The 18,319-nt window shown below is 57.0% G+C and overlaps 1 protein-coding gene across 7 annotated transcripts in view; it reads right to left on the reverse strand.

Moving 5' to 3' along the window:
* PTPRF (protein tyrosine phosphatase receptor type F) overlaps positions 1-18,319 on the reverse strand; it is an 85,492-nt gene that overhangs the window by 47,318 nt on the left and 19,855 nt on the right. For all 7 annotated transcript variants that reach the window (XM_035018798.1, XM_035018795.1, XM_035018792.1 and 4 more), the window contains exons 4-6: positions 15,800-15,945; positions 15,491-15,632; positions 1,896-2,084 (exon numbers count right to left, since the gene is read on the reverse strand). In XM_035018798.1, the coding sequence (XP_034874689.1) occupies positions 1,896-2,084; positions 15,491-15,632; positions 15,800-15,945 (477 nt within the window). The remainder of the gene's footprint in view (positions 1-1,895; positions 2,085-15,490; positions 15,633-15,799; positions 15,946-18,319) is intronic.

Below are 18,319 nucleotides of genomic sequence, written 5' to 3' on the forward strand. Positions count from 1 at the left end.
ATTCCTGGGGAGAGCCTGGAGGCAGGGAGCGCAGGGCTTGGGGACTGGGATACAGCCAAGGCAGTGGAAGGACCAAGGGGGTCCAGCGTGAGAGCCGTGTGGGTGACAAAAGGACGTGATGCCTCCTTATTGGAGCAGGAGTCGGGGTGTGTCCCCGAGAGGTGGTCAGCGGGAGAAGGCCACGGCTGTTTGGGAAGGAAGTCACCACTCCCGGCAGGTCAGGGTGACACTCAGAAGGCTGCTAGATTTTTTTAGTCTAAAGCTCGGGCAAGCTGTGGGGTGTTGGGAGACAGAGTGAGGCGTGCGGGTGTGGAGAGGGTACCTGAAGCTACAGGAGGGGGTGAGCTGGCCTGGGGTGAAGGCCCGGTCCATGGAGCAAGTGCTGGGGATGGGGGCTCCCTGGCTGGCCGAAGGGGCGGAGGATGAGGAGGCCTCAGGGAAGACAGGCGTGAGGGGAAAGCCAGGGAGAAGCAGCCGGCGGAGTAACGGGCAGTGAACGGGTGGCACGGGGCCTGGCACACCGGAAGCACCGCATAAATACTTGATGAACGAGCGCGCGAGACAGTGAGCCTTCCCAGACTGCTGCCACGGACAGCCGGGGCCGTGCTGGGGCGGAGGCCAGGCCTGCGGGGAGGACCATCTGGCTGTTCGGGGAGCCTGCCTGGAGGGACTGTGGGGAAATGCAGAGGAGCCGAACCAGGCCGGCCGCTGGGCAGTGCTGGGCAGCGGCTGCAAATGCCGCCGGACCATTTCCTGGCTCGATTATGGCTGTTTTAATTAACTGCCTTACAGCTGCCTCCATCTTGTTGAGTTTTAATTAAATTAAATGAGCTCACGCTTTGTAGGCTGTCTCAGGTGGCCATGGCTCGGGCCTGAATCCTGCCCCTGCTGGGCAGCTCATCTCTCCCTCCCCCCACACCGGGCGCTGCTGGGGCATCTCCCTGGTGGGAGGCAGTGGGGAGGGGCTGGCAACCCAGGGAGTGGCAGGGGCACCTCTAGGCCTGTAGGACCCCAAAAGGGGCAGAGTCATGTCCTCCTTTGCAGTGCTGACCTCACAGCTGACAGGCAGCAGGGGCTCTGGCTGGTTCTGGCCATCTTGCCTGAGCCCACCACCCTGCAGCTGGCAGCAGAGTTTCTGGACCAAGGTCTCTCGGTCCAGGCTCTGCCGGAGGCAAATGCAGAATGCAGCTAAGCTGATGCTGAGCTGATTCTGAGCCTCCTTTCCCGCCTGCACCGTTCCCACAAAAACTGAATCAATTATCCTGGCGGGAGCCTCGGAGGCAGATCGATCAATGGGGCGACACCTCTTGCCTGGTCATGACGGCATCCTTGCTGCCAGGGCTCTGAGCTGGCTCGACTGAGATATCCAGAGGAGACAGGTAGCCCTGGTGGCCAAGGGATGGCAGCAAGTCCTCCTGGCTCTAAGCTCCTGAGGTTCAGCCTTTTGAAGCCTGATGAATCAGGCATCTTTGGCCTCTTTTCCTGGCTAAGCCCTGCTGTCTGGAGAAGTAACGAGAAGCATCAAGTAGGCCAGACTCCAGGCAAGATGGAGGAGGAACACCCACAGAGCACCTCTGCAGAGCCCAACACCACGCCGGGCACACTACTCATGCTGCAAGGAGCCGGGCTGGACCGAAGTCTAGACTCTGTCGATCCCAGGAAGGGAAAAGCATCACTGACAACGAGCTCTTGCTGTCAAGCTCTCTTCCCTGGGCCGGGGGGGCCTGTACCAAGATCTGACCTGCCCACTGGACGCCCTCTGCTCAGCCCGGAGGGTCGGCGCCAGGCCGAGGCCTCCTGTGGCTCCCAGGCCCGAGAGGGAAGGCTGTGCTGGGTGCCAGGTGGACACCTTTCCTGAAGTCTGTGCGGCCCCTTGACCCTCGCCCTCTGCTCACCTGAACGGAGCTGCTTGATGCGACCATTGCTCGTGGCAGGGTCCACAGGGAGGAAGTCCTTGAACCAAGAGATCTCGGGGTCTGGATTCCCGCCTGCGGCGCACAGCATGGTGGCTGTGCGTGCCTTCTCCACCACCTTCAGCTGAGGCCCCATGTCGATGGAGGGGAACCCGGGGGGTAGCAGTTCCTCTGCAGACGAAAAACAGAAGTGAAAGTTAGGGCCAGCACTGCCTGCCCGCTAGAACCCTCCGCCAGGGGCAGTGGCTCCTGACTCCCCGGTTGGCTGGGACCCTCAAGGCCCCTTGTCTCCCAATTTCTGACTTCTGCTCCATGTGGGGAACCAGACTCCTGAGTCCCACTACCCAGGCCTGCCCTTTGCAGGGCCGCAGGGGGAGGGAGACAGTCGGCAGTGGAGCATCCCCAGCCCTGTCAGGGAGTTCCCAGGTCTGAGAAACAATGCCTCAGACTGGAGACGTCAGCACTTATCTCTCCGGGCCCTGGGAAAAACAAGGATTGATGCTCTGCTGGCCACAGCAGAAAGTGCTACACAGATGCTGGGCTGTGGGGCAGCCCACGGCTCATATGGCAGCACCCAGGGCCACAACTGAGCCCAAAGGCCCCCTGTGCTGTCTAGTCCCCATTCCCTTTTCTGCACATGCAGTGTCCCCTTCACTGTTTGCATTTGGCCCTTAGCTCCACAGCACAGCAGAACCCCACATCACAGCCTGGATTCTGGACCTGACTCTGGGTACCCCCTGCCCTACCAGTGACCACACCCCCACAACCCCTGGTCCTGACCCTGACCCATTCTCTACTCCAGTCTTGACCCTGACCCTCTTCCCTCACTCACTGGGGGCCATGGTCAGGCCTGGGGACCATGTTGGAGCATGAAAAAGCTCTATGATGACACCAAAATTTGATGAAGGGAGACAAAACTCCCTGGCTGCCCTTTCCCACCTTGCTGGGGGCTGGCAGTCACGCAAGAGTCAGTTCCATGGGAGCAACAGACATCAGCACACACCCACTCCCACTGCACAGAGACTCCGGCACAGAGCCCGAGGCTGGGGGAGCGAGGCTGGCCGCTCTGCACCCACAGAAGCACGAGGGTCTGGGAGCACAGGCTCTGGACTAGTGCAGGCGAGTGGGGCTTCTACCTCCACCACTAACTAGCTCTGTGACCTGTGCGTGCATTACTCATCCTCTCCATGCCTCCATTTACTGTAAACTGGGTTCCAGTGCCCACCTTGTAAAGCCATCGCGAGGACCACATCTAATGATGCACATGTGCTGGAGAGTGTGACAGAGAATCCGCACAAATGAGTATTAGGTGACATTACCATTATAATGAGCACTGGCTGAGCCACCAGGGCAGTCCGGTACCCAAGACTAGGGCCTGGGGCTGGTGGGGTCTGCCCACCAGGAGCAAACCACAGAGCGTGTTTGGGAACTCGGCAGAGCCTCTCCGTCAGTGTGGATGCTAGACACGCCCAGTGGAGGATGGGGAACACCGTCAGTCTTGCAGTGGGGGAGCAAGGCTCCGCGGTGGCAGAGACCAGGAGACAGCATCACCTGGATCTTCCTCCCTTGGGCCCAGCATAAGATGGGCGTGTGGGGACACTAGCTGAGGTTGGACTCCTGTACCAGGGAAAAGGCACACAGCACCCTCAGAGGCGATTCTAGAAAAGGCCGGCAGGGCTGATCCTCCCTATAGACTCTCAGAGACCCGGGGGGGACTGACTGGGGAGCCAGGCAGGAGAGGAAGCCAGAGGAGCCCCAACAGGCAGGGGCAAAACATCCCTCTACCTGCTGCCAGATCCCGGGGGGGCTCTGCCAAGGCTCTAGCTGCCGGGGGCATCCCAAAGGGACCGTGGCCCCACGAGGAGACAGGGTCTTGGGCTGGAGAGCGGTAGGACTCCGAGCACGGCCTTGCCTCCCCAGCCTCTCCCAGCAGCTGGCAGTACGCTTACTTCTCCACCGGCAGCCTTATAAATCCCAGATGTGAACCCAGCATCTCCTTGGCTGTAAATATGGTCCCAGTGTCCTGCCTTCCAGCTCTGATTTTTATTTATTTTTAAAAAGATTTTATTTATTGGGCGCCTGGGTGGCTCAGTTGGTTAAGTGACTGCCTTCGGCTCAGGTCATGATCCTGGAGTCCCTGGATCGAGTCCCGCATCGGGCTCCCTGCTCAGCAGGGAGCCTGCTTCTGCCTCTGATCCTCCCCCTTCTCATGTGCTCTCTCTCTCTCTCTCATTCTCTCTGTGTCAAATAAATAAATAAAATCTTAAAAAAAAAAAGATTTTATTTATTTATTTGACACAGAGAGAGGGAACACAAACAGGGGGAACAGGAGAGGGAGAAGCAGGCTTCCCACAGAGCAAGGACACCGACTCGGGGCTCGATCCCAGGACCCCGGGATCATGACCTGAGCCGAAGGCGGACACTTAACGACTAAGCCACCCAGGTGCCCCACCAGCTCTGATTTTTTTTTTTTTTAAAGATTTATTTATTTATTTGAGAGAGCGAGAAAGTACATGAGAGGGGGGAGGGTTAGAGGGAGAAGCAGGCTCCTCGCCGAGCAGGGAGCCCGATGCGGGACTCGATCCAGGGACTCCAGGATCATGACCTGAGCCGAAGGCAGTCGCTCAACCAACTGAGCCACCCAGGCGCCCCAGCTCTGATTTTTAATAGGAAAATGTTAAACAGTGGCAAGGAAGCAGGACTTGGAGTATACCAAGCAGGAGGCAGCTTCCTTTGGGCCTGCTGCTACTTGCTTTAACAGGAAGGCCTAGGGCCCCCCTCCACCCTCTTTGCCCTCCTCAGCAGCTGGGGGACACTCAGGACACTTAGAGCCACCCTGGCTCACCAGAGTGACAGTCCTCAATCCCACCTGCTCAGCCCTGCTGAGCAATGAGGGGTGCAGGGGTGACAGTCTGCCAGAGTCCCGGCCCAGGAGTCAGCTGGCCCCCATCTCCACCGGCAAGGTAGATCAAGAAGGGAAGAAGTACAAACACCTGCGGCCCAGTGTCCCGGAATCTACTCTGAATTCCTAACACGGGGAAGGTCTTGGGGATTTACGCCAAATTAAGGACAATTAATTTTCCTCCCTCAATTATCGCGCCCTCAATCGCTCCGTCCTTGGCTCAGATCATGCCTCAGGCACTGCCGCCAGAGCCTAAAACCGGCATGTGTGAAGAGCTGTCCATAAAACAGCGGGACCCAAAAGCTGGTCCCTTGTGCCAACTAGGCTTCTAGGCAGAGCTCGGAAGGCTGCAGTCCTGCACCTCCAGCAGGGGAAGCGTGTCTCGCAGGAGGACTCCGGCCCCTCAGGAGTGCCCTGCTGCCGTCTCTTCCTTCCCTGCTCCCCAGGTGGCCTCCAGTACATTCAAACGTAGCCAAGGTCAGCAGCTGCTTACTGATGCCCGTCGTGTGTCTGGCCAAGCTGGGCACTGGGCACGCTGGTGTAAACTGACCCATCCACGAGTCCGGCACATTTATCCCCTGCACACCCCCAGTACCCACAGGGGCCAGGACCACTATAGCCTCAACCACTGAGGCTACGGACCTGGGGAAATCCCTCAGTCTGACGTCACATGATCACTGCAAACCCATCAACAATCAGGAAAACTGAGGCCCAGATAGGAGGCGTAGAAGGTTATGGTTACAGAGCATTTACTATGTTGCATGTAGAGAGTTAAAACGCTTTAAAAAATGATTTAATCTCACAAAAACCCTATGCGGTAGAGGAGTGACTGGGGGGGCTTAAAAACCGGCCAAGGTCACACAGCTAAATGAGAGGTGGGGCTGGGATGACCCCGAGGGGTGGGCCCCATGCCTGGCAGGGCTGGGCCTCGGGCTCCCGGGAGGGGAGGGGTGCCCCTGGGGACAGTGCCACCATCCTGCCCCATACCACACCCTCCACCCAGCTTCAGGGCTCAGCCGCTCCCCAGAAACCCCCTGCGCACGAGCGGCAGGACAAACCCGACTGTCCCCCACATGTGGCCACCCGAGGGCACACACCCACATCCCCACACCCCAACGTATGCTCATCGAGTCCCCCCCAAACCTGTCCCGCGGGCTGCGGGTGGAAGGAAGGCCCCTCCCCCTCCAGGCCACCCGGTAACCACGGCAACGGCGGAGAGGCGGGCTCGCGGAGGAAGGCTGCGCGTGCCCGTGTCCCAGCGGGCGCGCATCCGCGATTGGTCCAAGCAGCTGCCGCCCCTCCGGCCCCCACCTGGGTGGAGCGGGCGCGCCCCCTCCCGGGACCCTGCTCCCCCATTCCAACTCCCCAACTCTCCGCTCCCCTCCCCCTCAACCGGGTAGATGGGGCTCCCCACACCTGCCTCATAGCCTCAGCCGGGCATTCGCAGTGTGTGCCTGCAGGGCGGAGGCCCCTCCATTCTCTGAGAAGGGGGTCCTTGGGGGAAAGGGAAGCCCATGAGGCCTCTAAGGGACTTTAGAGGTAGCCGGGAGCCCAAGTCTCTACAGCTGTCTGTGGATTCCGCCAGCATGCGCAGGTAGGGTGCACACACGTTCCCAAGGGTCTCCCCCCCCCCCAATCTCTGCGTACCTGTGGTGGGTTCGCATGTGCACATTAACGGCTCCTGCCTCAAACTGCACTGGTCTTTAGATACTGCAGCAGGAGATCTGAACTCCTCCCCTGCTGTCCCCACCGGGCAGAGGAAGATGACAGGGTGCATGTGTGGGGGCGGAGGGTGTTGGGAGACTAAGGCTAGGGGAGAGGGGCAGAAACTTGGCTGAGGCCCCACAGCGGTGGTGGAGCTGCTTCAACTCCATGACTCACTTGCCATCTTGGTGGCTTCCTGGAGGAGGAGAGAGACGCAAAGGTACTAAACCCTTGAGCATGGGAGGCAGGGAGAGCTTTGGGGGGTGGGGGACTGCCTGAGTGAAGGCTATGGGAGGGTGGGGGGCCAGTAGGAAGGTAAGTCTGGTTGGAGCGAAGGCAAATTTTGGGGTCCTGACAGATGAGGCTAGGGTAGGGGTAGACAGGGGATGAGCTTCGGCTGCCTGCGATGGCTGGGGGGAGGGAGGCTGGTGAGGCCCCTACAAAGCACACACAGGTTTCTTTGTCCAGCTCAGCCTGGGATGCCTGAGGCTGAGTCTGGGCCAGAGGGAGGGGGATGCACCAGGGAAGCCGACAGATGGAGGTGCCTTGCAGGGTCCTGGGGCGGGCAGCACCGTCTGTCAGCACGACCTTCTCACCCGTGTTTACCCAGCTTCACGGCGTCTCTGTGCATACGCAGGCACACACTGGCACACGCATCCACAGGCTCCCTGGGGTGGCACCATCTGTAAGCCTGACCTCCTCCCCTGTGCCTGAGTGTTGGGCCTGGCCTCACCCTGTCTCTGAACACAGACACCTAGAAACATGCACAGCCAGGGACCCACAGAGAGATACATGGAGAAAGAGACAGGTGCAAAAATAGAAATGTACGTGCGTGTGTGGAGGGACACCTGCAGTGACAGGCACCTGTGGAAACAGACTCCTGTGAGCAGATCCAGAGGCAGTGCACACATGTGGACACATGCAGTCAGGGAGACGCGAATGCTGAGGCACGTGCACCCAGAGACATGGGAGCGGCAGACGTGTAGAGATGCATGAAGGAAGCACATGGGCAGTGGGGCTGCAGGTTCCCCCAACCCCTGTGCACTCTAGGGAAACCAAGGCCACCTCAAGCGTCGTCCCTGAGGCAGCTCCATCCTTAGCAGGGTTGGGGCCAAGACACCAGCTATCAATTCGGAGGCCCTCCCCAGCCCTGGAGACTCCTGCTCTCCAGAGCGCACCCCCACCCTGCTTCCAGGCAGTAAGGGGGGGCGCCCAGGGAGCCTTGGGCCCATCTTCCTTCGCAGCTTTCAGTCTCGATTTTCAGCTTTTTCTAAGAGAAAACTCCCACCTCTTCCAGCACTCAGATTTCATCAAACTTGGCATCTTAAAAGCCTGTTTTGTTTTTGAATCTGAGCTGTTTGGGGCCTGTCGGCAGCGAGAGCCCAAGAGAGTGGCAGTGAGAGCTGAGAGCAGCCATGGCCTCCCCCAGGGCTTCCCTGGCACCTCATACTGCTCTACTCAACCCCCCCCCCCCCCAAGTGAACTGTGGGGCTATCCCCAGCCGTACACCCTACCCACACTCTGGCGTCCGGGACCTGGCCCAGGCTGGACTCTCCTCCTGGGGTTCCCCTCCCTTGGCCCTACTCCAGGAAGATTCTTTTTATGTATTTTCTCTCCGCCCCAGGTTCAGGCCCAGTCACCCCAGACCACCGACAGCCTCCCACTCACTCCTCAGACCCCTGTCACCCAGCTGCCACCCCTACTGCTTCTGGCCAGTTCATCAAGGTCAGCCACGACTCCACGGGGCTAAGTCCAAAGGACACTTCTGAGTGCCCATCTTGTCTGCCCTCTTGACAGCACCCCGCCCCACTGACCACTCCCTCCTCCTTTACATATCTCTCTTCTCTCCATTTCCACAGCCTCCCTCTGGGTTTCCCTCCTCCCTTTCAGGCCCCTCCTCACCACATTCCTATGGAAACCCCCCCCACCGCCCCCCAACATGAAGTACTAGCCAGCTGGGGCTCCATCCGGGCCCTCTTCCTCCCTTCTTGGCTCTGGCTCCCTGAGATGTGCCATTTCTCAGCCTTCAAAACTCCATTTCCAGATGTCCCTTGGAGTGCCAGGTGAATCTGAACAAGGCCTCCTGGATACCTCCCCCTGGATGCCCGCACGTGCCTGATACAACAGATTTCTAGCTGGACTCGTCAATCTGCCCCTTCAGACCGGGTCCTGAAACTTAGAAAATGGTACCACCACCTACCTGGCCCCAGAGCCATAACCCAGAGTCTCCCACCTCCTCAGCCCCACAGTAGCCAGGTAGCTCTCTCCACCGCTTGCCACCCATTCCCCCCTTCCTCCCCTGCCTGCTGCCTGGGTTTGGGCCACTGCCCTATTGCCTGGGCTGCAGGGCTGCCCCAACCTCTTACTGGTCTCCTGCCACCCCACTCTGCACCCTCAGGGACCTTTCTGAAGCATACATTTGATCTCATCATTCCTCTGATTAAAATCCTCTCTCCCCGGCAACCAGAGGGAGGCACCTACCAAGGATAGAGAATGTGCACACATACGGGCATTTAAAACCTCCAACTTGGTTAGCTGTTCCCAGACCTGCTGGCTCCACTGTGTGGTCATGAGGCTAGGGGAGAGGGGAGTCAGCGAGGGGGCCAAGCACAAACCAGGGACTAGTAAGTACCTGCGATGGAGGGGCGGGGGCAGGCTGGGCACAGGGGATGTACCTACTGTCTGGCTAACAGAAAACACAAGCATACTGCCTATACCACAGGAGGGCCATTCAGAAGGGAGTCCAGCTGGGCCCTTGGAGAAGGATCAAGAGAAAATGGGGGATTCTAGGTACCAAGAAACCCAGAGTCTGAACTTCAAGGCCCTCTTGGCAGTGCCCACCTACCTAACACCTCCCCCAGCCCCATGCCTAGGGTCCAGAACTCTCCAGGAAATGGTTGCCGAGCCTCATGTCTGTGTGGTCCCCAATGCTACAGTGGTCATGATGGGGGGTGGAAGGACAGGTCACAGAGACCAGTCACTGGACCAGAAGCACGTAGGTCATGCCTCAGCTGAGAGGGGAGGGGCAGGAGTTGGTCTGAGAGGTGACAGGCCCAGCTTCTGCAAAACCAGCTTGTTACCCAGACACCTATGTAGGCAACAGGGAGAGGGCAGAGCCTGCCACTTGGGAAGTCATCTTCTGCCTGTGGTAGCCCTTTATCCAAACGCCCCCAACCCCAGGGAGGCCTGGGCCAGGGGCAGAGAGAGGGGTAGAGTAAGGAGTGCTAACTCCCTGGGAAACTCCCAGCCATCCTGAAAGCAAGTTCCCTTACTGACTCTGCTCCAGGTCCAGCCTAGCCCAGATCTCAGGACAGGGTCACATGTTGCTTATCAGTCCGCCTGTCCCTGAGGCTGTTTCCAAAGGGACTGAGTATGGGGGTGAGGAGTGGGGGGGTGTCTCAAGAGGTCCTTCATCACCCCACAGGTCCCAAAGCCAGCCAGGGTGGGAGCCACTGCAGAACTCATGGGTCCAGGCCCAGCACTGATTGCCCTGCTACCCCAGTCTCTATCCCACATGCCTAACAGTTGGCACCCACAGAGCCTGCCACGAAGGAGGCAAGACCAGACACACTCCATGTAGGCACCTGGATTCCTGAGCCCATGTGGCATCCAAGGATGGTACGGTCCTAGTCACCCAGCAGACATCGAGGCTGGGTGGAAACAGGTGAAAGGGAGCCTGGCCTTGGTAGGAGCAGGGGAAGAAGTGGAGGGCTCCCAAGGTCTGAGCAGGATCCCTATCTGTGCACCCTCCTTCCTGGCCTGGCTGCAGAGGACCTGCTGGGGAGCCACTGTACTTGAGAACAGGTCAGCCTGACCACTCTGTCCCACGTTCATCTGTCCAGCTGCCTCGCTGACCAACAGCTCTGGGCAGGGAACCCATGGGTCCCCAAGACAATGAGCCCAACAGAGCCTCTCTGACCATGCCCCCAAGCGTCAGACTGACCCCCACACATTCAGCTCAGGCTGCTTGCCATGCACACCACACCAGGCCCCACAAACACACCCGTGTGCGCACACACAGACACTGCATGATGTTCATCACCTGCTGTATATACCACACCTCCCCACGGTGCTTGATGGGAGTGCGTGCGTGCGCGTGCGCACACACACACACACACACACACACATCTGCTGCACACCCCCTGCTGTACACGCAGCACACCTCACACACTGCCTTACCCAGGGCACGCAGGGCACCCACAGCACACACGGGGTGCGTGTTAGCTGCTGTGTCCATGATCACAAGGCAAGCACTGCCACCGGCCCTCAGCGCCAGACCCCCCCCAGGACAGAGTCACAAACAGCTCATGCCTGCTCCTGGGCTCCCCCCCCCACCCCCTGCGGTCCTCCACCTCTCCCCTCCCCTTCCGTAGCCCTCCCAGAACCCACCCAAGTCACCAGGACCCTGCCTACATCCCTGCTGTCTGGCCTCCTTTGGGGCTTCGCTGACCACTGTCCTGCCTGGCCTGGAACCCACTGGCTCAGGCAGATTGTAAGGTCCAGAAGGAGCGCCAAGCCCCGCACTCTTCCCACCTCCTGGAGGGAAAGGCCAAGAAGCAAAAAGCCTGCCGCCCCTCCCCCTCCCTGGAGAGGGAAAATGTCAGATTCTCTGTCTCAGTGGCGGCAGCGGGCGGATTGGAGGGGGAGTGATTCAGCCGCTGCCTCAAGAGTGCGGAGTGAGAAGAGCTTTTCCTGCCATTACCGGGCGAGGGAGAGGCTGGTGCGCTAATGGCTTCAATTACCACTCAGACAGGAACACTGGGCGGCAGGGCCCCACGCGCGTCACAGCCCGGACGGCTCGCCCTGGCCCGCTTATGCCGGGCACCCCCACCCGGTCCCCAGCCCCAGGGCTGGGGGGCGGCAGGCGCAGCACCGCGGGGCCACACCGGGCCACACGTGGACACACGGGGAGTGGCAGTCAGGTGTCGGGGGAGCCGGGGGCAAAGGCCGGGACGAGGGAGTGGTGGGCCCCCAAGCAGCCTGGCGGTTCCCCGAGGCTGCACCGGACTGCATATGGGGGAGGCTTGGGCTGGTGCGGAACCACACAGGGCAGGGGGCACGGGACCACAGCTGTAGGCCGGGGCTCCCTTTTGGGGGCACACTGACTCCGCCCCCTGAGCCGGGTCGCCACAGACAGCCCTCAGCCACTCCCTTGATACGCCCAGTGCACAGTAAGCATGTGCACGGACCGTGCTTTCGTGCTTTGGGGCGTACGTGCGGTGTGTGACACCCGGAAGGGACTCACTCTTATTCCCAGCCCTCAAACCAGTCTCATCCTCTCCCCAGGCCTCCTTAGAACCTGTGGAGGCCTCCCAGGAGCGGCTTGGCTCTCCTCTGGCTCCAGCCCACGGCCCCACTCAGACTACCCTTTCAGCCTGCTCCGCCCCCCGCCCCGCCCCCCCGGCCCCCACACCTTTCAGGGCGGGCAGGCAGGGGGGGGATGCTCACAGTCTGGGCTGCTTCCTCCTGGCCCCGCCTCCTGGCATCTTTGAGACCTCCCACTCCACTCCTTTCTGCCAAGCCAGGAGCCTGGTCAAGGTTACACAGACCAACACGGTAAGTCAGCATTTCGTCTTCCGGGTGCCGCGTTTCAGGAGGAGGGGCTCCCTGAGGCCCACAGTTCCCCCCCCCACCAGGGGCGGGAGCACCAGCAGGGCAGGGACCTGCCCCACACTGACCCCAACCTCATCAGACACTTCCCACAGCCTAGAAACATCCCCTAGCCCCTGCTAGAGGAACCTTCATTCAAGAATGCCCCTCAGGATGGAGGGGTCCCCTCCAAGTCTGAATCCCCCTCACCTCAGGACCTGAAAGACCATCCTCCTCCTCCTCAATCCTATAAAAGATAAAGCTGCCTAGGGCAGTGCGGGGGAAGGAGAGTGCCCACAAAGGAACTGGGGCATAGGGATTCTGGGGAGGGGTGCTTTTCTTTCAACATTAGCACGGAGGTCCTCTTTCTTCAACAAGAGTCTGATCAGATGCCCTCTGGGGCAGAAGCCACGGTTCTGACCCTTTAGCCATCTCCCAAATGCCAGGGTAGGACAGATGGCTCCCTGCTGGTGCAGACGCCAACAGGAGGGAGGGCAGGACTGAACTACTTGTCCCTGGTTACAGTGACAGAAACTGAGGTCCTGGCCCAGGGCCTGTCCTCTGGGTCCCTGCTCCACAGGTCAGTCCCCTCCCCGCCGTGAGAATGGACAGTGGGGCTGCACCACCTAGATGATGCCACGGAAGCCAGGTACTGGCAGCTTCCCGCCCAGCAGCAGCTACCGTTCCCACTGGAATCCCGTGAACTACTTTACATCATATTCAATCCTCCAAACCAGCTCGGGTAGTAGGCATTGCCTCCCTGTTTACAGATGGAGCAAATGAGGCTCAGAGGCACAGTTACTTGTCCAGGTCACAAGGTAAGAGAGGAAGGGGTCTGGAGCCCTTGGTCTTAACCACTGTCCCTCTAAACTGGACCCCCGCCACATACACACAGGAAACACACAGGCGCAAGGGAGTTACTGAATGGATGCATGCAAACACATAAAGCCATAGCATAAAAACGGCCAATGTGAAAAGATGTTCAACTGCTCTTGTAATCAAAGAAATGCAAATTAAATTGAGATGCCATTTTTTGCCTATTAACTTGGCAAAGATTTTTTTTAATGATAATTCCCACTGCTGGTGAGGATGTGCAGAAAAGAGGCCCTCTCATGCCCTGCTTGGTGGGAGTGTAAACTGACACAATCTTCTGGAAATACTGAAACTCTTAAAAATTCATGTGTCCTTTGATCCAGCAATTCCACTTCCATGAATCTAGAATAAGGAAATAATCAGGAAGGTGAACACATCTTATCTGCAAGGAAGTGCATAGCACTTTATTTATAAAAGCAAGAAAATGGGAACAATATATGTGTCCAACAATAAAGGAATGGCTAAATGAATTAAGGCACCTCGTGTGATACCTACAGCCATTAAAAATAATGATACAGAATATTTAATGGTGAGGAAGATGTTCATGGTATGTTATTTTGAAAAACAGTCTACAAATGAGGGGCACCCAGCTGGCTCAGTCGGTAGAGCATGCAACTCTTGATCTCAGGGCTGTGAGTTCGAGCCCCCTATTGGGTGTAGAGATTACTTAAAAACAAAATCTTGAAAAAGAAAAAAAGCAGTCTACAGATCACTGGGCAGGATGTGATCCCATTTTTCTTACACAACCGACCCTTGAACAACACGGGTTTGAACTGCACAGGTCCACTTATATGTGAACTTTTTTCGCTAACTATAGTATAGTACTATACAAATTTATTTTTTCTCATGATTTTCTTTTTAAAAAATTTACTTTTTTTTACTAATGTCTACACTCAAGGTGGACCTTGAACTCACGACCCTGAGGTCAAGAGTCACATACTCTCCTGACTGAGCCAGCCAGGTGCCCCTCTCTCATGATTTTCTTAATAAGATTTTCTCTTCTCTAGCTTATTTTATCGTAAAAATACAGTATATAATATATACACAAGATATGTGTTAATCAACTTTACATTTTTTTTTAGAAGATTTTACTTATTTATCTCAGGGGGGAGAGGGAGCACAAGCAGGGGAAGGAACAGAGGGAGAAGCAGGCTCCCTGCTGAGCAGGGAGCCCAACGTGGGGCTCCATCCCAGGACCCCGGAATCATGACCTGAGCCGAAGGCAGACGCTTAAACGACTGAGCTACCTAGGTGCCCCTGATCAACTTTACGTTATTGGTAAGGCTTCCAGTAGATAGTAGGCTATTGGTAGTTAAGTTTTGGGAGAGTCAAAGTTCTATGCAGATTTTCCACTGCTTGGGTGGGGGGTGGGGGGTGGGGTTAGCACACCTAACCCCTGCACTGTTCAAGGGTTAACTGCATACGTAATGCCTGCCCAGAAAATGGACCCTAAGGAAATAATCAAGTGTCACTGGTAGAGGCAAGATAACAGGTGATTTTTACTTTTTCCTATGTGCTATTTTATACTTCTCAAATTTTCAACAGTGAACAGGTATTGTTACTGCAATTTTTTTAAAAAAGGCAACAATCAAGGCTATATTTTGAAAATATACACAGACATATTCAGGCTGATGAATCCATTGTGGCTGGGGGCCGATCATGTCACCCCCCCCACCCATGGTTTCCTACACCCCCAGGAGAATTCATTTCTCAGCCACGTCCTGTGTGATCTGCCCTCCAGCCTCTCTAGATCACCCCACCATCTCTCTGTGCCCTCAAACTCCATTCACCCCCCAAGCCGAACTGAGCAACTCAGAGTTCCCTGAAAGCCCCCTTCTCTCCTGCTTCTGGGCCCTGGCACATGCTGCTGCTGTTCTTTCTGCCTAGGCCCCCACCCCGACTCCCACTTACCCTTCGGGCTCAGCTCAGACAACAGTTCCCTCTCCTCTGTGCAACCCTAGCTGCCCCCATAAGACTTACTGGAGACCGTCTCGAGGGCAGGGCCCAGGTCAGATGACGCTCTGGACTTCACAGCAGCATTAGGGAGTATTTGTGAATGAATGCAGGAGCCAGGAGCGGAGAAGACACTAAAATCCACACACACAGTCCTAGCCCCCAGCCTGGGGCCCTTGTTCCTAAGGGCTATAGGGAACACACCTCTCTGGAGCCCCCCGCCAGGCTCCACAGGAAAATCAGATGCGCTGCCACAAGCCACGTCACCCAGACGATAGACAACCGCAGCCCCACGCGTCAAGTCAGACCTCAGACCCTACCCGAGCAATGCCACGGCTCCGTAGGAGGATACAAAGACACCAGGCACACGCTACACAGTCCAGGCTACATCCAGTGACCATCCCCGTCCACATCTGACCTTTGCCGACGCCAAGATGGCCAGTTCTCCTTTCTGCCAAACACACACCAGCCCACGGCAGAGGCAGGGCTGGCTCACTGGCTCTTCCCACACGCCGGTCTACCCACCCACCACGTCACGTTGCTCCCCGGCACGTACCTTCGAGAACTGAGAGCTTGGCACTGGTGTTGATCTCTCCCAGGCTGTTGGTGGCTGTGCACTCATAGATGGCTTCATCTCGCTGCACGCGCAACGGCTGGATCCGCAGCACAGACCCTGCCCCATCATCAAACTCAATGACCTGCCAGAGGACAGACACAGGCTCACAGCCGGCTCAGGGTCAGACATCCTCCCACCTCCGAAAGGCCCCCGAGGACGGAGACGAAGGAGAAGGGATGTAGGATCAGACCCCGGAAGAGGACAGGCTGACCGGGAGCCCTGCCTGCCCCTTCCTACCCAAGATTATACCTCAAAGCGCTGGGAGCTGACTTTCTTCCCCTTCTTCATCCATGTGATGCGCGGCTTGGGCTCCCCTGTGGCTTGGCACACGAAGGAGGCCACTCCTCCTGACAGCCCAGTCTGGTCCTCAGGGACCTTAATGAAGACAGGTTTGCCTGGAGAAATGGAGACACCAAGTCACCATGGCACAGTCCTACAGAGATGGCCAACACTCCACAGCTGGTAGGCATGGGAGCATGGTGGCAAGAAGATCTATACACAAAACATTAGGGGCATGTGGGTGGCACGGTCGGCCAAGTGTCTGACTCTTGGTTTCGGCTCAAGTCATGATCTCAGGGTCATGAGATCGAGCCCCACATCAGGCTCTGCACTCAGCATGGAGTCTGTTTGAGATTCTCTCTCTCTCTCTCTTCCTCTCCTCCTTCCCCCTCTCGCTCTCTAAAATAAATAAGTAAACCTTTAAAAGAAAAAGAAAGAGGGGTGCCTGGGTGGCTCAGTCATTAAGCGTCTGCCTTTGGCTCAGGTCACGATCCCAGGCTCCTGGGATCAAGCCCCGCATCGGGCTCCCTGCTCAGCAGGAAGCCTGCTTCTCCCTCTCCCACTCCCCCGGCTTGTGTTCCCTCTCTTGCTATGTCTGTCAAATAAATAAGTAAAATCTTAAAAAATAAATAAAAGAAAAAGAAAGAAAATACTAATAGTGACATCTAACCCTTAGAAAGCGTTTACTATGTGCCAGGCACTATCCAAAGAGCTATAGCATATGAAGTGGGTGCTACAATTGCGTGTGCTTATGAAGAAGAAAATCAAGGCACAGAGAGATTAAGGGATTTATCAACATGACACAGCTGGTTTGTGGCAGGCCTGAGATTTGAACCCAGGAGTTCTGAGTTTGGAGTCCATGCTTTAACTGCTACACTCTGTCTCCCCTCCCCCCCATCAATTCCAAGCTCGAGGACAAGGGCGTGCGGAAAGCTGCCCCACCGTCTCTCCCAGACTTGTCCCTCCCCCACTACTCTCCATCTGGGTGATGGTACCTCCATCTACCCCTAAGCTCAAGCCAGAAACCGTGACTTCTCCTCTCTCAGCCTCCACATACCAGCAGTCCCGAAAGGCCTAGACATTCCACCTCTTAAGTATCTCTGGACGTCTTCCCAGGTGAATGCTTTCCTGTAAGTCTGCACTCCCACCCACCCCCACTGACTGGGTTATTGCCTTCTGATAGAGCTAGCCTGTACATCTCCCCAGGGTGGCCACCGGGAGGTGGGGGAGGGGAAGGAAGAAGGGGCCTCAGACACTGTACCGCCATGCCCACATCACCTCGGTACAACACACCAGGGCTGACTGGGAGCACCTGTCCCCATGAATCCCACCTCCAGGGGCCACAAGACCAGAGAAACCTGCTTTCATTAAGACGTAGCAACGCCTCGTTAATCCTGACAGAGGATCCATTTCCTATTAATCAGGCCAATGAACAGCTCTAGGAAGGCTAATACCGTGAGAAATGACCTTTCAGACCACCTGCTCAGCGCCGGTGAGCCCCGCTCCGACCTGACCCAATCCCTGGCACAGAAACGTGTGTGTGCCATGATGACAATCTCTCCCTAAGCACCCACTCTGCACCAGGAACTTTATCTCATCTAGTCCTTCACCATTGTTATTCCCAGTTTACAGGCTCAGAGAGGTCAAGTCACTTGCCCAAAGTCACACAGCCAATGAGTGGCACATCTGAGACTTGACTTCAAGCCTGTCTGACTCCAAGACACCTGGTGCAGAACAGAGGGGCCTTGTGAAGAACAGGGCCTGTGGCGTGCTGGGGGGAGCCGGACCGAAGAAGGTGGAGGAGTGAGTGGGGAGTGAGGAAGGAGAGGGAAGAGTGCAGTGACCATTTACAGGACATTGGCTGTGAAGAAAAGATGGCACCTAGAGGGGATGAGGGGCCGAGGGAGGTTTACATCTTGGTTTCTTTTTTGGTTTCCTAAGACATGAAAGACAATATTTACATGCTGATGGCAAGGAGGCAGCAGAAAGGAAGAGGGTGCCGATCCAGGGTCCAGTGGAGATGGGCACGGTCCCTGAGGAGCGGAGGGGCTGGGGAACCACTAGGTCAGCAGTCACAGCTGCAGGTACAGAGAGCAGGAAGGGGACCACCTTACTGAGCACTCTGGGGCCCGGGGGGAAGGGGCGCTTTATGTAATTTTTAAGCAAGTCATTCATCATCTCCGAGCCTCCCTTTTCCCATCTACAAAATGGTGCTAGTGACCCAAGGGTCTGTGCAGACTCTCATTCATATTATTAGTCTTGAAACAATGACGCGGGTCGTCTTCGCGTCTTCTCTTTGAGAGATGGAGCAATGGCGGCTCAGAAGGCTAAGTAACGGACAAGTCACAGAGTGATATGGGGGTAGAGCTAGGGTTTGACTGGCATTCTAAATCTTAAGCTCATCTTCCAGCACCAGCACCCAAGGCTCCATGGAGGATAGAAACTCGGGCCCTACCTGACTGCTCTTGGAATAGAGGGGATGAGGCCACT

Source organism: Mirounga leonina, unplaced genomic scaffold (genome assembly GCF_011800145.1).
Source record: "Mirounga leonina isolate KUSES-001 unplaced genomic scaffold, KU_Mleo_1.0 Mir_173, whole genome shotgun sequence".
Taxonomy (NCBI): Eukaryota; Metazoa; Chordata; class Mammalia; order Carnivora; family Phocidae; genus Mirounga; species Mirounga leonina.